Below are 23,360 nucleotides of genomic sequence, written 5' to 3'. Positions count from 1 at the left end.
ATCATCTCAGAAAGAGCCAACAGGTAACAAAGATATTGAATACATCTGTCATTAAAGTCAATGCAGTATGTATTAGTGACATTGCTCTTAAACATTAGAGTTAGAAAGGTTGGCTTAAAGTGTACCGGGCAGCTCCATTTGAAGTGTCTGTGTGTTAGATCATAAAATAAAGAATTTGGAATGAAGAAGGGCAAAGTAAGTTTTACTTTTATTAATCCAAAGTCAAAATAGGAGATACCTATGAGCTCTGCTTGTCAGTACTAACAGGGGTCAAAGAACATTACCCATTTCAACTTAAGTGTCATTCCAGTTCATTTTGATCACAAAAGATAGTTTCTGACTATGAAACAAGCTATTTCCTTGAGTATATTAAAAGATTAAAAGAAATTGGTATGTTTTTTTCCAGAACAGGGAAATAGAGTAACTTAAAAATAACAAAATTTACCATGAACTGTAGCATTATTTTCATAACTAAAAGAATATTTTAAATGCTTTGAAATAGATGGCACATTAGGCCTTTAGAAAAATCAGAAAACTTAGACGCAAAGGCAGCCTGATAGGTGACAAATGAATGACACTGAATCAGCAGAATCGCAGTGCGCTGCCCGGTGGGGCTCCTATAGTAAAGGAGCATTCTGGCGCTATTTCCTTTTGAACTAACAGTAAAATACTGCATGGATACTGAGAGCCAGCCGGCTTGCCTGAGGCCGTGGCTTTATGGTTCCGCTGCAGGGGAAACACGAAATACTGCTGCTCGAGAAATGATGATCATCTGCAATGTCAAAGCTTTAATGTTTACTAAGATGAGCTTTACTGGCGTCAGTCAAACTTAGATAAAGTTTCTTCTGAGAAATATGGGTTAAGGATCCGAGCTTGGGGTTGGTGAAAAGGGGCTGAAAATAAAACATACCCAGAAAGAGGCTCTCGCTGGTAGTTTGGTGGACAAGGTGTGTCTATGCACTGGTAGCTTCCTCTCATGTTGAAACACATCTGATTTGAACCACAGTTAATGTTCTGTTCAAGGCACTCATCAATATCTGAATGCAAAAAACATGCAAATGATCAATCGCTGGTAGAAGAAATTTAGGGCTAAAAACTAGCTGGGCCAGTAAAGGCTAGCAGACTGCAGAGTGTACCTGTGCACACAGTGAAATCTTTCAGAATCTGGTCTTGCTGTTTGAGGCACTCGAGCCAGGAGTTCCAGTAACATGCATTTATTATTGTTGGCATTTTATTACTGCGCAGAATGGCGTATTGTGCTAGAGCTGCCCTACAGCCACGATCCAGCATAAACCATAGTTGTCTTGTCAACAGGGACTAAATAGTTCATTTTTTTATGGATTTTTTTGGGGTTTTTTTTGTTGTGTTTTTTTTTTTTTGTGGATCAGAAAAAAAATCTGACAGTACCTTTTTTTGACAGAGGTGGGTTAAGGATTATATTGGGTTTAACCCCAGAGCTACTGTCTACTTCTCTGGAGTTAAATGTGTAATGTAAGGTCACACGAGGAAGCTTATGCTTCAGAGTGTAAGAAGTTGCAATTTTCTAATTTACTGGTGTTTTAAGAAGCATTAAAATGTGAAACAAAAACTTTTGAAACTTGAAATTTTGAATGCTGAATCTCATATAGCAAATTCAAAGACATGGCTTATACATATGTTGAACATGATTTGTATCTTATTTATTTACAAATATATTTCTGAACACTCATAGGAATCCCCGTACCTTGACAGGTTTTGCCATTGGGTGTAAGCCGATAACCAGATGGACAAGTACACTGGTAACTTCCCAGGGTGTTTCTGCATTCATGCTGACAGGTATCTCTAGTTTCACATTCATCTATGTCTGTGGAAAGAAACATGAACACGTACACATCAGAATTATTTGAACCTGGTATTGAACAGAGGTATTTTTTTGTCCTATTTATATACTAGCATATGGACAGAGTTGGTGGAAGTTGTGTGGATCTTGTTTTCTGGTGGGGTTGAATGTCTAAGACTAGCAAGTCCTTTCACACCTTACCTGTGCCATTCCTTAAAACTTATTAAAGTCCTCACCTCTTTTGATGGCAGCCATTATTTGTATTCTAGCCAGAGAGACCAGTCCTGATAAAGAGTTCTGGGAAGAAAGAGGATTGTGCAATCTGTATACATCAACAAGATTATACAAATACAGTCTTGCCCCAAAAAGCAAGCTGAGCTGCCTGATAATAAGGTTTTGGGCAACATGGTTAGGAAATGCCCAGATTACTTATCTCGTCAGAGGAAGCCTTGACAGTGGGGGAGTTGTTCTTAAGTTAATCCCTCCTCAAGCAAAGCTGTCTCCCTTCCAAACTGATCTTTCTTGTGCCATGGGATGAATTAAGCTCAGTATCTGGGAAGACTATCAATAAATACTCTTTTTTTTTAATCTTCCTCTCAAATATAGAAGTACCAAAGCACTTTATGTAACATTTTCAAAGCAGACTAGTGTGATTTAGATACAGATCATATATAACTTCTTTTGAAACGTCTGCCTAAGTCAGTAGAGCAAGAGAGATCCTACTCAAGTTAGTCTTGTGCAAGACTTGCATGATTAAAACAGTGGAAGGGAAGTCTTTGCTTCCCCTCTTTTTGATTTACAGGGGTTGCAGTAGATAAAAATGCAAACACAGAAAAGAAACAGATGTGACCGTAGAAATTTACAGTATGTTGCTACCAAATCCTGATGGTTGTCTATTGAAAGAACTGTCTTTAAAAAAAAATAATAATTTGGGCGTATTTTTCATATTAAACAGTAATTTTAAAATTTAGATGTTTATTCCAGTGAAGCAGAAGTACAAGAATATTTACTAATTCAAACTGGAAGCTGGGGTGAAGATCATAATTTTAGCTTAACCCTTTCATCAGCGGTAGCTATAGTCATCTTTCAGTTTAACTGCTACGTGCATAAAAAACTGCATGTGTACAACTATGAAAAACCTTTATAATGTAAATATAAGGTTTGATGCCTGCCTATATGATTTTTATTAATAAAAGTATATTCATATTTGTCAACATTATATATTGCTATATAATTCTAGCAACAATTCTGGTTGCTAGAATCTAGCTGTAGATCACTCTCTATCCTGGAAGGATATTGTACCTCTTCTGAAGTGCCACTGGTATATATGCTAAGGTTGAGGCACACAGCTAACGCACCACAAACAGCTGTGTTAAATGCACTGGGACAAGCTCTAGTAAGGCCTAGAGTGCAGTACCCTTAGTCCTGAACTCAGCAGTATTATCACAAAATAATTTAACTGCATAATTTTTTTTTTCTTAAGATACTAAAAAATGTGAATAAGGTTGGCAAAATCTGACTGAAGAGAAGCATATTTCAAGAGATGAACTCATTTTTTATATCCCCATTTGTCCTTTGTGTAAAGCACCAGGTCTGGTGATCCCTCCTGGAAGACAAGGCGAGCCCTGGCTCACGGCGCAGCGGTGGCCGCTCTCCTGCCCAGGTCTGTTCAGCTTTCCAGGGCAGGGAGGGGAATGTGCTCTAGGGAGGCTGGCTGTGAGCGCTCACTGTCTGGCTCTAGACCAGCAGCTACAGAGGGTCTAGATCCACAGACACCAACTACTGCTGCATGAGAAAGACCTGACATTTCTGACTTTTGAGCAATAGTATGTTTTGGGGTTTTTTTTTTAAACTTCTTAGTTTTTTTACATTTGGTGCAAATCAGTCAATGAACAGTACAGGCTGCTGTTCCTTTTGGCTTTCACAAGGAGCTGAATTAACTTTTCAGTACTTGTGAAAATAGCAGCATTTCACTGAAAAACCTCAGAAAAGCTCACGGAGTAAGGAGGGAGTGAGCTAAATGCCTGATAGTTAGAGGTGCCAAATACCTTTGTTGTCTTAGAGTGTGCTCTAAGGCTTTGCACCTCTTAAGAAAAAACAAAACTGGGGCAGAGCTTGCCAGTTCCTGTAACTACCCTGCTCTCATCACAGCAAAAGAAGCGGCAGTGCTGTCATTGTCCCAACTTATGAAACCCGCCTATTTATTTACTTACGATCAGTCTCTCCATGCTCAGTGAATTACATTGCAACCCGCTATATATCATAACTATAAATAATTTAAAAGCTGCTGCTTATATTACCCATGTACCAGAGACTAACCATCCTGTAGCAGTGCTGGGATTGGCGCTAGCCTGGTCAATTCTAAAATCTTTATTCCAAACCTTTTTCAGCCAGATTATTCCTACCATCAGTGGGAGTCTGGCATAAGCAACATCCCCAGGACTAGACTGGGTCTACGGGTGTTTATTCAAGTGTGAGAAAATTCACAAAGGTGAGCTACCATAATCAGAAGGAAGGGAGTAACAGAGGGACATAATCTGCAAACACAGAATAAGCAACACAATTAAAGCAAGAGGTTACCAGGAGAAGGTTTGAAAACATTTTGCTACAACGTGCTCAGGAGACAAGAACATGCAGAACACTCTGAATCATCAGGGTAACATGAAAAAAACCACACCACCAGAAACCATCAGCCCCTGGTATATATGAAACAGTAACCTAAGAATAAGGACCACAACAAGAGAATTGCATAGATATGACTGACATTTACCTACACATCTGTAATTTCTTGCCTCATAGCCTTCAGGACAAGTTTCTCTAATGTTCCTTCTAGTCCTGGAGAAAGGTATTCTGCTGTTTCTATACTCTGAGAAGGAGCTGTAGAGATTTGAGGAGTGCCTGTAATATTGTTGAGGTTGATAGTTGTCTCTCACAGGGGAGAATTGAGCATAGCTATAGCTATTGTAATAGGCACCATAATTTGGCAATCTCTCCAGTCCAGCGCAAGATTTCCCATCACCTAATAAATGTTGCCCAGGTGGACAGATACACTTGAAGCTGCCGGGGGTGTTGGTGCATTGAAATGCACAGGGTTTAGGCACTTGTTCACATTCATTAATGTCTGCTCATGTGACATGATCCAGAGCAACAAACCATGTGGAAAGGAGAAAAAACAAACAAACAACAACACATAACTATAGGTATATATATACATATATACTTATCTCAGTCTGTGGAACAAACTGAAGACATGAAAGTGAGATCTTGAAGGCAGTAAAATATGGAGAACACAATGCCAAGTAGTAGTTATTCTATCCTGTACAGCAATATACCTTTATTCTTCCTGTAAGGCTGCTTGTGACATAAGACTGTGCTCACGTAGGACAAGAATGCTGCTGGAAGTCTGGCCTCGAGAGTTACTGAAAGTAAGGTGTGGCTATGTCTGCATAGGGATGCAAGTCTGTTCCCCTGCTTTTGCAAAAGCAGGGCTGTGTGACAGCCTGAAAGCTGCAGCTGTGGTTCCTGCTGGTTACCAGAAAAGATGCACTCTGAGAAATAAGCAGCCCTTAAGACCCGTGCTGTTCAGCATTTCAGGCTAAGCTGCTCACTGCTACTTTAATTATTATATTAATATATATTATATAATATATATTATTTAATTATTGTATTATATTATTAAACAGTAATTCTTTTTTCCTTAAGTGCTCCACAGATGGGTGACCAAAGGTGTCAGGCTTTTCTCTAAAGCAGGCTACTTAACACGGAGCATTCTTGAGAAGTACAGCGATAGAAATTCATTCAAACTGGGACTGGGGGAAATTCAAAAGCTCTGATATGGTTATTGTACTCTGCGTCAGGGGAAAAACGAGGTCTCAGGGACGTGTCATTGGTCATTCCAGCTATGAAAGGTTGGAGACAACAATAAATATTAATCACTTTTGTACAATTCAAAAATAGAATTTTTTTTTTCCTAAGGAATACTTTTTTTTAAGCTGTTTCCCTTTAAATTGTAATCCAAAATAATTTGTCCAACCCTAGGTAAATATCCATCCTTAAATCAAAACAGTAGCGAGCATGTGAAGTATGATAAACAGTTTAAGGATATAACACAGAGTTAAAACTTCATATATTAGTTGAAATATCATTAGGGTAATATTGTCAGGTGTTATAAATAAGAACTTAGTTTTTAACATTAACAACTAACACAAATTTTAAGTTTATATTCCTCCATTGTGTGCTCAAGATAAAAAATGTATTACTCATACACGCGTAAAAGAATACTAAAACCCACTATTTCCTTAGTGCTCAACTATTTCCTAATTGTTGAGTGTAACATTTTTTATCTGCACGAAATAGACAACAGGTATGTGAACTGACATCTTTACAACCACCAATGTCCTTGGAACAAGTTGTGGATAAGCAATATAAGACTATCATAGAAATAATGAAAGAAAACGGGTGAAAATATGAGAAATATCTTTCATAGAATCATCCTGTGTGATACAAGCAAAATTGAAGGCAGCAAGTCACTTGCATTTACACCACAGCCATCCCCGTGAGAGGCGATCACTGACTGACTGGTAAGCTTAAGTCTCCAGTGGACAGTATCCCTTTGATTATGCCCTACGAATATTAAATATTTACCAGAACAAGGTGAAATTACTCTGAAACTAAAATAGCTAAACTCTCATGCATTCTTTAACTTGAAGAATAATATTTGATTTTAAATTCTAGGTAGCCTTTCACATGTTATGTGCAAAAATGCATGTATCTATGGGTGTTGTGATGACAAATGAGCATCTTATCCCTATCTGTCAGACATGGAATTGTGGCACAAAAGACTTTACACCAGGCAAGAGCGACACAGGTAGGAATAAAGTTCAATTCTTCTGTTTCAGCCTGGGCCTTACTTACTTTTAAATTCTTCCCTGTGCTCACTGGAAACATCAACAATAAAAACTGGATTTTATTAACACATGTTTATTAATAATCTTTGACACATCTATATTTTAAATATATATTTTAAACAGATAAAAATTCAAAGGTGCATAAAGGTCATACTTTAATTTACGAGGGAGCTTTCAGTGCTCCCTAGTCAGAAGACAGCTTTAGGGCAGCTGCTAGTGCTTTGTGAAAATCTGGAGTCCTAGACTTTATCTAGCTTATTGCTGTCAGAAATTTAAATGGCTTTAATATATGTTAAGGAGTCTGGGACTGATTTTATTTCAGTAGAGAGGCAGTTGGTGGAAGTAATGTCTTGGTCTACAGCCAAACAGTTTCTTACTGCAATTTAATATCTCTCTCAAAAAAAAAAAAAAAAAATCCTGGCTTTTGATAGTCCAAAAACTTAGGTTGTTTAAAAAGAAAAAAATAGTAAGAAAAAAAAATCCTCTTCTCCAAAGCAGCTATTTATCACTTAGGAAAGCTAAGAAGTCATCACAGAGGAATGCTTCTCTGATATGATACCTGAGAGCAACTGAAAACAACTTCACTTACATGTCATATACCAACATTCATTCTCTGATATGATACCTGAGAGCAACTGAAAACTTCACTTACATGTCATATACCAACATTCGTAAGTCATTATGATCAGGGTGGATCAGCTATATATGTTAAATATTTTACATAAATACAGAAAGGGTGAGTCTAAATGATTCTAGTGCTATTCTGAGGTCTAATAAATGCCAGAGGAAGTGATTTATGCACTTGCACTGACACCATACATAAGCTCTCTTGCTGTCTGCGTTAGAGCTATGAGAGCATCCTTCAAGTCCCATGCGTGTGTGCATGGGAGAAAGCTCTGCACAGTTTTATGCCAAAAGGTTCTACATGGATAAGATAGGGGAGTAACTACATGGTCAGCATTCCTGTGACTGACAGGAATCCTCCTTCCCTGCTGTGATCCACCCAAACCAGAAAGGGGAGCGTTGAGTGATAAATGCTTATCAGCTTCGCTCCCCTTTCTGGTTCCCCCATACAGGGAACACCCTTTACAATTCTAGCAGGTGAGTAAGTGTGTTTGTGCCATTCACCTGCAGAGGCGAGTTCTCTTGCAACACACTTCCTTTGGGTGTTCTCCTTTAGGGGCGTCCGTATCACTCCCTGCTTGACTGCCTTCATGTGTGAATCAGTGCAGTCCAGGCATATTTCACAGTCCAATCAACTAACAAATCTGACTTGATTTTTATAAACGAAGTATCTTGTGTGGTAGTAGCTTGCCACATCCATCCACCAAAGCTCTGAGACCCTTGTACACTATGTTTTCAAAGTATGGAACTATAACACTCTCCGTTTGGAATAATTTAATTTTGACTGTTTTGAATGGGATGCTTTATTTTTGATGGGTAATTTTGAACTTCAGAGCAGATTTGTCTACATAGCATAGTCTTCAAATGGGATAGCACTGTTGGATATGTTACAGCAGAAAGCCCAGCCAAAAGCAGCAGCACAAAATATGCAATACTAATGTGACTGAACAGCTTACCCACACAAGGTCTTCCAACTCCCTGGGACCGATATCCTCTTGGACACACACAACGGTAACTTCCTCGTGTGTTCTCACAAATCTGGTTGTAGCGGCACTGGTGGGTTCCATCCCGGCATTCATCAATGTCTACAAGCAACAAGACAAGGGGAAGTAGTCAGATTTTTCTTAAAACTTCTTTTAGCTTTAAACTTCTTAATGTAGAAGGAATGCAGTTAAGCCACACCTGAATTTGGCCCTCTAGACAGATCTGGCCTCTGAACATATACTTTTTTTACCTGGTGCCATGATTAGGCATTACTCTATAACAGGTTGTGTTATGAATCACAGTCTGTGTTTCACAATGTGAAAGCAGATTTTGAGCAGATACACAGATACATTTTTTCAACCGTATTGTATTTACACGCACTTTTTCTGTGAATTTTCAAAACTTTTCACTGAGGTTTCCAATGTGATCAGCTACTCTCCAAAGAGACATAATCCATCTTCCTGTTATATCCCACTAGAAAAAAGGTTTGGTACTATATATAATATTGATTATGTTTAAAAGCATCCCTGCTAAGCAGCAAGGACCTGTGATCTTGATTCAGAGCTCCTAAGACACTCTTAAGAAAGCATTCACACATGGGGCGAAACATTTCAGTCAATGAACAACCTGTAGAATTCAAGGTGACAACGCAGAAAAGATGCTGAGGAAAACCTTACTCTTCTTTCTTGAGAGCGACAGAAAACTAGAATTGGCAAGGATGCATCTATTCTTTTAATATCAAACACAAAAAAGTTAAATACATATGCTACCATAAATGGAAGAAGTTGGCACCTTAGTATGTGCAAATCTTAATAACTGGAGATGGACCACCTTCAAGATTATTTAAAAAAAAATAAATTCATTGTTGTCCCTGTGTTTACCATCATCATACCGTACATTATCACTTCCACTCACCAATACAAGTTCCATTTTCTGCTTTGGTCATTCCATTGGGACACAGATCAATGCACTTATAGCCACCACGGGTGTTTTTGCAAAGTTGATCAGGCCTGCATACATTCTGCCTGCACTCATTTACATCTTTTAAAAAAAAAAAAAAAAAAAAAAAAAAGAATGGATATGAACTCCCTTCCTTATGCTCAGTTTCTAAAGAGCAGGATAATCTAGCTGTAATTATACTGTGTACATGCATTTGAATGCATTTCATGCACATTTACCAGTCAGCCCACATCCCATGTCCTCTGGCTTTTGGTACTGCTTTACAAACAAATTCAGAAATACATACTAAGTATATCATCCATAGTAGGATTTTCATTCATAAAGGTTCCCAATAACAAATAGAGCAACAAATAAATGTTGAACTATGTCCACTGGAAAGAGGGAATTAACATTCAAAATTTCATTCATACCCATGCATTTTCTGCCCTTTAGCTGGTATCCTGGATCACAACCACAGTGGAAACTTCCTATAGTATTGAAGCAACGCTGATGACAGGAGTTGGACTCTTGACACTCATTAACATCTGTTGAACAATACAAATCCTTGATACCACAGCTGTGAATCGCCTTGTCATCATTTACCTGAACAGCGTGTTGGTTGAGTCAACATTCTGGACTCTGCTTTGAGCTCTAGTTATTACACTATTGAGGCATGTTCAGAAGCGTTTACTTCTCTCACTTCTTTGTAAAAGAAATGCACAAATGGCACAAAAGCAAGAATGTTAGGTTATTCCATGGTAGGATTTTGAGTTTATTTCTAAAGATGGAAAAAGCAAAAGGTTTCAAAATAAAAACCCAAAACAAACCCCCACCACAAAAAAAAAACCAAACCCACAACCTTAATAATGAAAACTTATAGTTACTTTCAATTGTGTAAAAGACAGCATTTTCAGTTTATGAAAGCTAGCACCAAAACCCAAAAACCTCTCTCCATACCTTGGCAACTAAATCCATCAGCTGTCCTCCTAAAGCCATTCCCACATCTAACCACACAGCGGTATGAGCCAATGATGTTCTCACAGTCCTGGCCAGCATGGCAGGTATGTCCACCTAACGCACACTCATCAATATCTATAATTAAAAACAAGCTGTAAACCTCACTATGTCAAAATGAAACACAGATTAAACAGGGTCTTGAGCACAATCAACTGTGAAATACTCGATTGCAAATATATTCATGTACGAAATAATTAGAATACCACCAATAAATTATATTCCTACAATGAGAAAATGCCCCAGCCTGAAGAGAACATTACCCTAATGATTTAAGTGCCCGATGGGGCTTTTTGTATCCAGCCTGTCCGCGGCAGTACTTATCCTACCCTGACATGTTCTGCCATCTGCAGAGATAGTGAGGCCTTTTGGACAGGAGCAGTAGTAAGATCCCATGGCGTTATGACAGGTATGGGAACAGGGATTTCCCACAGCACATTCATCTTCGTCTGGAACAAGGAAACATTTGAAAAACCAGTGAGACTTCACAAGACTTTACAAGGAACTATACCAAACCAACCCTTCATGAGAGGTGTATGTCTGGTAGAACCCACAGGGCAAAACTAGATCTAGGAATGGAGCAGCTTCACAGAAACGGTTCAGTGGTGCATTCTCCACTCTTGTTTTTACGGTTACCAAGCTTACACCAACACGGCTTGCTGAATCTTGCATACACTCTGCAGAACTGGGTCACTGCCACGGTAATGAATGCTTGATATAGTCTTTTCCAGAGAATCTCTTTACAACAGAGCAGATGGGCTTCAGTGTTAGACTTAAGATTTCCGAGATACACTGCAAAGATTACTACATGTTCCATATTTAAGTTTTAGAACTCATATTGTTTTACAGATGATACTGCAAGTAGAAGATTGTTTTAGTGACCTTATTTTCAGTTTTCCTTTTGGATAGTGTAGTGTTTGTTTCTTGTGTAATTTCCTTAATTTATAAGCTTTCAAGGGGCAATGAAGTAAGTCCACAGAAGTATATCAGATGATTGTTCCCTAAAACAAATGTGACTCAGTCATCCACAGAAGACAGCTAAAAATGCTCATAACCTTCTCTGCACCTCCATTCCCCAAGCAGGAACTTGTGGGCTGTTGCCTAGGTTGCCAACACTTGTCCTTCCCTCCACACAGACCACGTAAGTGCTTCATTGCATTGCAGGATCAGCAGATACCGTGGCTCAGTGTCACCCAGTTGTATCTGAGGTACTGTCGAACAGCTGTCTGGCTACTACTTATATTCTAGATAAGTACAGTGAAGTCTTCATCTGCCTTTGGATCCATGCCCTTTTACCAACGGTAACTTACACTTTTTGAAGTACGTACTGCATGCTTTGACACTCTAGATAAAGGTGATGCAGATTCCGATGGTTGAGTACCGCATCCAACCCTGGGCCCCCAGCACAAGATGGAAAAGGGCCTCTTAGAGTAGGTCCAGAGAAGCCCATGGAAGTAGTCAGAGGGCTGGTACACCTCTGCTACAAAGAAAGGCTGAGAGTTGGGGTTGTTTAGCTTGGGGAAGAGAAGGCTCCAGAGAGACCTTATTGCAGCTTTGCAGTATATAAAGGGGGCTTATGAGTAAGCGGGAGAGACTTTTTATCAGGCCTGCAGGGGCCCTGGTAAAAGGCCAGGACAAGGGGTAATGGTTTTAAACTAAAAGAGAGTAGATTTAAATTGGAAATAAAGAAATTTTTTTTTTTTTTTTTTTTTTTTATGATGAAGGTGGTCGAGACACTGGAACCGGGTGCCCAGAGAAGTTGTGGATACCCCATCTCTGCAAGTGTTCAAGGTCAGGTTGGACGAGGCTTTGAGCAACATGATCTAGTGGAAGGTGTCCCTGCCCATGGCAGGGGAGGGGACTGGATGGTCTTTAAAGGTCTCTTCCAAACCAAACCACTCTATGAGTCTATGATTATATACTACCCATGTCACATCATTACCTGAACAGTAAGGCCCAGTTGAATCCAAACCAAACCCAGCAGGGCATTGATTGCTACGATCTCCTGTACCGTAAAGGAAGCACATGTTACTTGTGGATGAAGAGATGGCCATTTTATTACTTTTAAAAAACCCTTTAAGAGTTGCAGTACAGCTATTTAGAAAAGATTTATTATATTTGGACGCCAGAACAGAAACTTTTAAAAATCCAGACTTTAGTGTTTTTTTTTTTTTCTACTTGGGCACTAGAAGTCAGTAGTACATGATTTTTGCTGTTTTGAAAAACATTAAACAGGTGAGGGGTTTCCCTCAGAGTGACTGCAAGTTGCATCCCAGCCTAATACATGCTGCAAAGTTCCTCCATGAAGTTTTCATTATGAGAAGAATAAAGACCATTCAGTTTCACTTCACGTAAAAGGAGGGAAATAAACCCAAATGAAAAAAGTCACCATGTCACAGATTGTGGGAAGTCACTATAGAAGAATACAAGTGCATACTATGAACTGTAATGGAAAATTCTGGTAGAGATTGCTCAAAGACCATATGTATTTTGCTGCTTGAAAACTGATACAATAAACATGAAATTTTTAAAAAAGCAGTACATTAATTATTGGAGGAAATAAATGTAAGCTCAGTAAAGGTTTGGCCAGATTTATGCATAGGCATAACTTGATCGGGAGACTTCCTTTTATCACACCTCTTTTTAAAATGGAGAAAAAAAAATCTTATTTGGTTTTCAAATTGCACAGTGAGTTCATAGTCTGGCAACTGGGAAAATCATTATTTTACTTCATTTAAAACATTGTTATTGAAAAGAAAGACTGAGATAGTCAATCCCACTGTTTCATTTATTTTCAAACCTGAGTTACTTCATCTGAAAGATGATGTTGAGCCTTACTATATAAAAAAAGCCCAAATAGTATTCAAAAAGCTAACAGGACATTCTGCTAACCAATTGTGACTTCTCAAAGGAAAACCCACTTACACAAATATACGCCTTATTCCTTAAGATCCCTTAGGCAAAAGGTTAACAAAAGCTGGCAGTTTGTAATGCTAAGACACAGTACAACCGGCGATGGAGCTACCAGCTTGCCACCTTTGTGTTAGAACTCACCAGGTTCACAGACTGGACATAAGCACCTGTCTACACAGTGCTGCATAACTGCGCACCATTCATATCTGGCCTTAAAAAACATATCCATAAAGTACCAGTAAAGTTTTCAAGCTGCAGCTCAGCATGGTATTTTCTGTGTATGCCAAATAATTCCAGAGTTCAATCTAAGGAATGACTTAGGAAATTTTACCCATTTTAGTGCTGAATTTTGTGTGTTCTTCCACCTCATTACTACTTTACTTACATTTATGTGTTTTTTCGCTGTGAGAAGAAATACACAATCTTTTTTCTTAATAGCTATGCAAACCCAAACCCAAACATAAAAACCCACTGACACTTGACACCACACAAAAGCAACAGTAATTTCCTTTTAGACAATGAAAGGTACATGCAAGGAAATATTTTAGGTGGACTGTCCAAAGCTACTGGTGATGCTATTGGCAGTGTCAACAAATGCCTCCATACATCACTGATGAGAACTACAGGAGAAGAGTAAGTGCAAACTGCAACATATTAGGGTTTTTGCGTATTAGTCTACGGGTATATTAGCAAGACATGTAGGTCCCAGGATCTACAATAAAGTTACCCAAGTTTCACAGCATTTCCTCTTTCACAGCCATAACCGGCTTTTGAGAATATAGGTAATGAATTCTAGGAAGACAGGATATTATTTTTCCATCGTTCTATTTTTGTGAAAGATAAGAACAATACCTTTTGCAATGGAAGCGTGGATTTTAAAAGCCACAGTTTCTTCCAGGGGGTTGTACTCTGTTGTAATAGAGGAAGCATGGAGTGTTTCCACCAAGAAAGGCATCTTTCCTTTAGTGTAATCATAGGTGATGGTGTGGTTCCACGTATAGGGAACACTAACTCCATCAACAGTGAAGAGACGAGTAGAATGGGCATAGAGTTGCCCAGGGCCAGTTTGAATATAGTCTTCTGTGTAATCCTGGAACAGCAAGATTTAGGCATCATCCACAGAGTACAGCCAACACCACTGTGGTCTTCATATTTTAAAGTGGTATGAGATGTGTTCTGAGAAAGGTTTTTTTTCTTAACAGCTGAACAAATTGTATTTCACATAACCCGTGCTTCTTTTACTCTTGTAACTGTTGAATCCTAACAGCATCTGGTATATTTCTTTAAATAAGGGACAGGCCATGGAACTGAATCCTGATGATGGAGGCCACAGCAGAGCATTTCCAAAAACCATGAAAGTTATCTTATTGTTCAATAACAATCTTTTGAGGTTTTTTTTTTTTTTTTATATTCCAAGTCATTTTTTGCGTATTAGTCTACGGGTATATTAGCAAGACATGTAGGTCCCAGGATCTACAATAAAGTTACCCAAGTTTCACAGCATTTCCTCTTTCACAGCCATAACCGGCTTTTGAGAATATAGGTAATGAATTCTAGGAAGACAGGATATTATTTTTCCATCGTTCTATTTTTGTGAAAGATAAGAACAATACCTTTTGCAATGGAAGCGTGGATTTTAAAAGCCACAGTTTCTTCCAGGGGGTTGTACTCTGTTGTAATAGAGGAAGCATGGAGTGTTTCCACCAAGAAAGGCATCTTTCCTTTAGTGTAATCATAGGTGATGGTGTGGTTCCACGTATAGGGAACACTAACTCCATCAACAGTGAAGAGACGAGTAGAATGGGCATAGAGTTGCCCAGGGCCAGTTTGAATATAGTCTTCTGTGTAATCCTGGAACAGCAAGATTTAGGCATCATCCACAGAGTACAGCCAACACCACTGTGGTCTTCATATTTTAAAGTGGTATGAGATGTGTTCTGAGAAAGGTTTTTTTTCTTAACAGCTGAACAAATTGTATTTCACATAACCCGTGCTTCTTTTACTCTTGTAACTGTTGAATCCTAACAGCATCTGGTATATTTCTTTAAATAAGGGACAGGCCATGGAACTGAATCCTGATGATGGAGGCCACAGCAGAGCATTTCCAAAAACCATGAAAGTTATCTTATTGTTCAATAACAATCTTTTGAGGTTTTTTTTTTTTTTATATTCCAAGTCAGATGCTGACAACGTGTGCTAAATAAACAAACAGTAGAGAAAGATTCTGCCACTAAAAAAAGGTATAAATATTAGACATGCTACATATTGCAGTGCATCAAAATATCAAGAACTTCATGTATATTTACTGTGGGATTAATATATTAAAACATTTTCATGGGTTACCTATAACAAACTAATTACCAACTTTATAGAAACAACTTTAAAGAATGCTCTTTCCTTTACAATAAAACCAATTCTGAAGCACCTGGTTTTAAAACAAAACTTTAATACCACATATTATGTTAAGCAAAATGTTCTTCGTTCTTCTTACACTAACTCAAAAATATAGAAAAGCCATTCCTTTGAACTCCATCTTTCTAGCAGGAGTACAAGGTCAGTGACAGAAGCTCTCTTACTAGGAGCAGTAGAGAATATCTCTAGACAGAGCAGTTCAGTAGCAAGATTATAACCTTTTGCCATCCGATCATACAAACTGCCCGCTCTGATCATTCCTGAAAAATTTCATAGAGAAGCATCACTCTCTGAAAAAGCAAATTCTGTAAAATATTTCAGATGAATTGCACAATGGGACAGTTTGCCATAATAGGTTTCTCCACTAGACAAAGTTTTGATGCTATAGCAGAGAAAGGAGCACATCATTAACAGTATCGAGACAGGGCGTGTGATATGAACACAAAATACCCTGTGATTCTGATCTGATTCAGAATCTGTTAGTCCCCTGCCTTTGCAACTCTGAAACAGGAATGTTTCTCTGCCAGACTACATATAATTGTAGCTACAAACAAATCATCAGTAATAATCAGAATTTTTTTGCAAGGTGCCATGGTATAAAAGAGCTGGTGTCATCCTCAGGGAAGCCAAAAAGTCAGACAGGTTTCAGATTCGCCCTTACAGCTCTACAGAAAGCAACACCTGATGTGCCTGCCTGTGACAACTAGCCCTGAAGACACTGCTCAATACTACCTTCTAACATCTAAAAATCTGGAGTGACCAATACTACCTTCCTAACAACTTTTTGTTTTCAAAGGCAACGTTGACATCTGTCAATTAAATCAGGCACAAAATAAGTTACATACAATAAAACAGTTTTCAGGACTTATTGTCTGCTGCTTCAGTATAGATGAGTGAGGAAGAGAGAAGGAGGTGGCATCGCAAGCAGCTTTACCTTCACGTTAACATCAGCGACTGACTGGAGCTGCAGCACATGGCCACTCACGACAACATCCAGCAGCAAGGCTCCATCTGAATCCAAGCCCCGGGCAATGTGAGTCATTCGCAGAATCTCACCTATGAATTTTAAGAACACATAGATTTATAAAACATCCTGACCAGAGACTCATGTTAGCCATACAGTATCTGAATTGGGATCCCTTGACCAGTTATTATAGTATTATATTATTGGTATTTTTATAAGGTGTACCATGCCTAAATAAAAAACACGACATGTTTCAAATTACAACTCTACAAGCTGTATTTAAGCCTCAGAAAGCCATAGTCATTCAGAAGATCGTGGTGCAAGCATAAGACCCAACATTCAGCAACAGCCATGTGCTAATTTTTAAGAAGTGCAGTATCTATCGAGCTTGCTGGCAACAGCAGGAGGTGGTGTATCACAGGTAACTAACCCGTTGCAAATTCCACTTGAGTTTCTCTCTTGAAGACTGCATCAGTGAGCGTAAACCCATTCATTGCTTCTCCAATTTCTTTTGCAGTTGTCCAATAAACTGGGCTGAGTACAGAAACAAGCTTCCTCATTGCTAGACCTGAAAGAAGTGCGACGGAACATTTGAGAGGTTTTTTTCCTAACATCATGCAACCCACATCAGCAGGAGTTGAACGTGTAGACCTAAAAGCAGTCTAAGCCTTAATGTTTAAACTAGAAAAAAATACGCATTGGTATGTTCAGAGGAATCATTTTAAAAAATATTAATGTAAGTTAATATTGACAATTCCCTTCCTCCTCACTGTCTATGAAAAGTTTAGATTAGTTTCTTTAGTGACACTTAATGAAATGAAGTGGTGAAAACTGACATTGCACAGAATTCAGCTGGCTCAAGGAAAAGGTGATAAAAAGTAATAAAAAAACCTACCAAGGCTCCGAGGGACATTTGTAATCTTTGCTTGTATTACTCTAGTTTCAGAGTCAGGGCTGTCTGTTACTGTGGCATTCAGGAAAGCAATTCCAAATTCAATATCATTAATGTTTCCAATGATGCTGCCTTTGGAGCGTGAAGGCCCACCTGTGCAGGGGAGAGAGAGGAGGAAGGGGGGCGGGGGGGGAGAAAAAGGCCCAGGTGAAAACTCTGCCATTTGATATTTTGGGGGACAGAAAATTCAGAAATATTGTCCAGCATTTTAAGAAGTAAGGGTATTTCTGCATATATTGCTATATTATTTGCAAGAGTAAAGCTCACAACCTGCAAATAACAGGATGCTGTATATGTGGTCTGAGATACATGCACAATAACATGGGAATCACCTTACAGACTGTCTGAAAAGCAACAACTGTTTAACAGCGTACTCTAGTGCTATGTAACAGGTTAACAGAAAAATTATCCAGCTGAAGCTGCAGGCAGGATTTTAAGCAAAAAAAATTAAATTACTTGATTAACTGGCCATGACACGAGAGAGTACCAGTGAAAATTAGGAGCGCCACAGGCTTTTGCCTTATTGTCACTGTGTGTGGGTTGTAAGTTAACTCACCAGGACATGCTTGGGTATTACACCTGGATATCTGGGAGGAGTCCCCAGGACAAGGACGTCCACGATTTAACGGGGCTGGATTGCTGCACAGGCGTATTCGGGTCTGCTCTCCTCCTCCACAAGAAGCAGAGCATTGGCTCCATGTTTGCCACTGACCCCAGTTTCCATCCACTGAAGAAAGAAAGAATGAAGAAAGCGACTTTTCATTTTAAATGTGTCGGACTGCATCAGTGATGCTTCTGTAATGTTCCTTCTTGATGGAACCAATGTGATAGAGAAAAGATTTCAGCTAAAAGGATGACCAAACCACCTTCATGGGCAGGTGTGAACGCTTCTCCCCCCAGAAACACACCACCTTTAACATTTTGTTTGTGTATCAGCTGTACTGGAGATGAGGAGCCTCCTCCAGGGGATGTTTCCAGTATGGTGGTTGGCGATTTAGCAAGAGCTGGGTCAAATTCTTCCCTATGTCATGTTGAAAAGGTACCACTTCACAGTGGACCAGGGAAGCTTTGTACAGTGTAAAGTATGTGTGTTCCTCTGCACAATAATCATGCAAGTCCTCCCCAGGGGCGGCATACAGAGATCTACTGTGCAGGTAGCGAGCTCAGAGTGGCTTTGGGTGGCTGCCCATGCATCGCTCTGTGGGGAGGAGAGATCCACAACCCACTGCTGCTTGACTTCTGCCAGCCACTCTCCCCAGGAGGTTCTGCAGAGGTACCTCCTGCCAGTCTCCGCATGTGTCCCCTGGCAGTATCAGGGTACACAGAAGCGGAGTTCAAAACTGAAAAGCAGTCGGATATATGCAGACCCATCACAAACCAGTTTGTAAAGAACAGCTGTCAGTATTCAGACTCCCCTGGCATAGTTTTTGGTAGCTATCACTAGAGAGACAACCTAGCTGCCTAGGGCTTTGAGCACTTTTACTCCTACAAAGAAAATACCTGAGATTGCATGGGTACAAAGTTGATGGAAAACAAACCATAAATCTTGCAAATAAAGAACATGTTTTCTATCTATCCAAACACTCACAAGAGTTCAATTAAGAGTTGGCTTGAAGTACACATGTGCAGGAATCTGCACGGCCTCCTCTTGGTATCGCGGCCTCGATAACAACAGATGATACAATAGCAATACGACTGTACATTGTGTGAACACAGATTCTGGAAATGCATGATCTGATAAGACATTTGCCCAAAACCAGCAATAATAAGAGGAAAGTCACAATGAAAAAAGTTTGCTTAGCCAAAATAATAGTAATGAGGGAACTGAAAAGTACAAAAGAAGCAAGAAAATTTGTGACTGGGGAGGATAAACCCAAGCAAGAGGAGGGTAAACAAGGAACAATCAGACCGGGCTTGACAGCGCAACCTCCATCAAGACTTAATGGAGAATCGTCCTTGCACACCACAAGCAGCAAGTGGGGGCTGATGCTGTGTGGTGCAACAAGCAGAGGGCGACACCTCGGGTGTGTGGATGTGGCCTCATCGGGAGCTTTGTCATCAGTATGTGGGTCAGCAGGGTGCTGAACATGGCACAGGGATGCATAAAGTTGGAGCTCCTACATCTCCCACAGGGAAAGGGTGGGTAAAATGGTGTGGGCAGAGGAGAGATTTAATAATTTTTAATTATTATATCAGAATTAATAATATAATAATAATCATCATCATCATCATCCCTTTCTGGGATAAGTTATAGAAGGGTGTTTAGGAATTTGTAGGTGTTTAGTAAGTCCCTAGCATTGGGGTTTATCTGCTGTATTGCTGATATTCTGAATGTGTCAGTTCACCATTTGCCCCTTAGCTATGTACTGGCAACAACCAAATTAACTGCTTTGATTGTCATTTTACTTAAAGCATTTGAGCAGAGCATTCCTCCCTGCTCCTGGAATACATTATGAAAGTTCACTGGGAGCCTCATAAACTGTATTTACTGTAAAAACTAAGTAGAATTGCTAGGTGTAGGAGAGATGCTCATATGCTATTTCCCATTTTGAATTATTCCATCTCATTTTGGGAAAATCTAACATGTGAAGGGGGGAATCCTTGTAAGGTGACAGTCATTTAAAGAAAAAAGTGAGAGCAGATTATTAGATGGTATGAAATTGTAAGTAATTACAGGAATGTTCTACACTCCTTTCATTATATGAAAATCTCATGCCTACCCTGAAGTCTCCCAGGGAAAGCTGCATTTAATTTCTCTGTTAGTCTGAGCACTCACCAGGGCACAGTTCAGTGCTGCATCTCTGGATCTGCATGTCAGCCCCTGCACACGCCCTCCCACCACTGGCAGGGCGAGGATTGTCACAGGTCCGGTATCGCCTCATCTGGCCTCCGTTGCACGTTCGACTACAGGTTCCCCAACTACTCCATGGGCCCCAGTTGCCATGAACTGTAAAAATAAGTCACGATTTTATCTGTCTTCCTCTTAATAACAGATACTTAAAACCAGACGGTCAAGCTAAGAAAATATTCCTATTGGAGAGTAACTTTTAAATTTCTTTTCCCAAAATAATAAAAAAAGACAAAGATCTAAGAAAGTTATCTTGTTGAGCACTCAACGATTTCTCAGAGTGTATTAAACCACTCCAGAACGTTGTAATTCGTAGGAAAGTATGCAGCACCTATCATTAACCAGATGAGTCACTACCTGCTGCTGTGAGATACAGAGAGATTCACGTTGCAGTACTTTCTGATGGGACAGTTGTAACGTTAGAGAGGTGCGTGACCTCTGACAGTCTGGCAGGACCTTGTGGACCAGCTCCTAGTGGTCTGTGCTCCTAATAGTTAATGTTTAAAATGTCTCACTCACGCTGACTGATGAAGAGATGCTTTCACTCTTGCCAGGGAGCTAATACTGCTTGCCTGTGTTCAGATCCCCTAATTTTTGTGGGAGCGCGTGATTTGTGGAGGGCCTCCTTCCTCTCTTGCGCATACATATGAACCCAGTACGTGGACAAGCAGCCTAACCCAAAGCACTTACTTGGACAAGGATCACTGTTGCAAAAATCAATCTGTATGTCATTTCCTTCACATTTGTGACCCCCAAACTGCGGGACTGGGTCCGAGCAGTAGCGCGTTCTCTGCCTGCTGCCTCCTCCACAGGACACTGTGCAGGCACTCCAGCTGCTCCATGCGGCCCACTTCCCGTCCACTGTAAAAGTAGTGAAGTAAATCAGTGCTGCATCAGAGTAAAACTGACTGCAGTTACTGACTCTCTTTCTAGAACACCTCAGTTACACAAGGATTTCTACATAGGATTTCCAGGAATGGAAACTGGAGAAAGGCATGACCTGTCTTTTAAACAACCTGTAAGCCAGACCAGAATCATGCTTAGGGATCGCTCAGGCCTCAAGCTCAGTCACCCTCACATTTTTAGGTATCTGTAAGCAAGTCAAACCATATACAAAGTTGTCCATGAAATTACCACACTGGATGGCCAATACGAGTGCCATCCCAAAAACTCAGTCTTCATTTATGCATCCTCCTCAGGTTGCAGCTGCCCTGGTCTGAAGACATAATCATCACCACCTACTCCCCCCACCTTCCTAACCAACCTTTGATTTACTGGCTCAGCTGTTTATAGGAGTTATTACTAAATTATCTCACATGAGCCAGGTCTAAGCAGTTGAGTAGTCTTTGGTCTCCCAAGAGGTGGCGACACAAACTGTTACAGGTACACCCGTGTGAGCGCTCGAGTTGGTGGCTGAGAAGAGGCCAATTAGGCACAAACTAGCTGTAAGCAACAGTGTCCTCAGCAGCAGCACATCGAGCCGGATAAATGTGCAACATCGAGCCCTCGGTTGCTCAACTACCACAAGGTCAGTTCCCTCTTCTACCAGTTGATAGTTACAGTAGGCACTCGGTGTAGGATCTGGCATGTGCAAAATTGAGAGTGAAGCCAGAAGGATCTAGTCTGAACCGCCGCACGTTCCTCTTCATTAAATTTCCCTTCGTTATCCCTGCACTCAGCCAAACAGAGAGGTAATATTTCAAAAATCTGAGTTTTCCTATCCAGTCCACATTGAAATGTGGAAGAAAAGGATAAATGAATAACAGAACCTAGGAAAATTAAAAAAAAAAAGTTTAGGAAACCTGTAATTTAATTGCCAAGGATTCAAAATGCTGCTTTTGCACAGTGGCAGGGTAAAGGAAGAGAGACAAGGTTAAGAGAAGAAATACCATATGTTAGAGGTCTATAGAGGGATGCTAAAGATAGTGGCAGGGGCCAGTGAAAATAAAAGGCTCAAATGGAATTTTCTCAGGGACTATATTTTTAGAACTGGAAAACATTCAATATAAATATAGAATTTGGAAAGGAGATGACAAGCTTGCCGTTGTTCTCTCCGTGTCTGACACATCTTACCTGGGCAGCGTCTCTTGTTGCAAACCTGCATCTGTGCATCAGATCCCTGACAGTATGATCCATCGTGTGAAGGAGGAGGGTTATTGCAGAGCCTCAGTCGTGTCTGAGTACCTTTCCCACAAGTCTCGCTGCAGGGACCCCATGGCAGCCAAGAACTCCACTCGCCATCAACTGTAAAAGGAACACAGCTATAAAACTGTTCAAACTATACAGCTGCTTTGACTTGAAATTACAGCTCCACAGCCTAAGGCAAAAAAAGCTACATTGTTTAATATCAATAAATGAAATATCCTGAATAAGCCCTTGAAAAAACCTTTGCCTTGAGCAACAGCTGAAACTGATCAGGAGATTGCAAAAGAGAGATTCATTCTTTCCTTTTTGTTTTTGGAATACATCACCTCGCTACAACTTTGGAACAACAGAACTGAACACTTGATCGAATCTGGTGTTTCTGTAAGTTACCTGGCTCTGACTGTCCTGTGCTAGGCTGAAGGTCTCAGCAGGGGAAGGACCATGCATCCTAAAAGCTGGCACACAGCTTCAGTGGCTACCAGTAAGCAGAAGCCAGAAGTGGCTTTGTTGCCAAGATCTGGAGAAATTACTCTCAAGCCAGTGGATGAACATTTGGCATCATGGTGGTAGCAGAGCCAGGGAAAAAGGGAAAAATCAATATAATAAAAATTGGATGGAAGGAAACCTGCCAGTGGTGAAGGGTTATGAATAAAGTACAACCTGTCCAACGTGTGTTGTGCTACCAAGACAAGAAAGAAACCTGAACATTCAGCTAGTTAGGAGAAAGACATGGCTGAAAATTAAAGCAACAGAGGAAAATATACAGATAATGTCTTAAATTTTTAACTATCCTGTTTTACATGGCTTTTTAATAGTTGGGTTTTGGGTTTGTTTGTTTG

General features: G+C 39.9%; 1 protein-coding gene across 1 annotated transcript in view; it reads right to left on the bottom strand.

Moving 5' to 3' along the window:
* Positions 1 to 23,360, bottom strand: part of HMCN1 (hemicentin 1) — a 174,676-nt gene that overhangs the window by 568 nt on the left and 150,748 nt on the right. The window contains 17 exon segments of the mRNA XM_009636917.1: positions 911 to 1,037; positions 1,724 to 1,843; positions 4,590 to 4,940; positions 8,307 to 8,435; positions 9,250 to 9,375; positions 9,705 to 9,818; positions 10,231 to 10,365; positions 10,617 to 10,736; positions 12,230 to 12,292; positions 14,814 to 15,051; positions 16,547 to 16,668; positions 17,007 to 17,144; positions 17,472 to 17,621; positions 18,085 to 18,255; positions 20,305 to 20,475; positions 21,067 to 21,237; positions 22,450 to 22,620. Of these exon segments, the coding sequence (XP_009635212.1) occupies positions 911 to 1,037; positions 1,724 to 1,843; positions 4,590 to 4,940; positions 8,307 to 8,435; positions 9,250 to 9,375; positions 9,705 to 9,818; positions 10,231 to 10,365; positions 10,617 to 10,736; positions 12,230 to 12,292; positions 14,814 to 15,051; positions 16,547 to 16,668; positions 17,007 to 17,144; positions 17,472 to 17,621; positions 18,085 to 18,255; positions 20,305 to 20,475; positions 21,067 to 21,237; positions 22,450 to 22,620 (2,617 nt within the window).

Source organism: Egretta garzetta, unplaced genomic scaffold (genome assembly GCF_000687185.1).
Source record: "Egretta garzetta isolate BGI_Z169 unplaced genomic scaffold, ASM68718v1 scaffold304, whole genome shotgun sequence".
Lineage (NCBI taxonomy): Eukaryota > Metazoa > Chordata > Aves > Pelecaniformes > Ardeidae > Egretta > Egretta garzetta.
The sequence above is the reverse complement of the archived record's forward strand: the minus strand, read 5'-3'. Positions and strand labels throughout refer to the sequence as shown.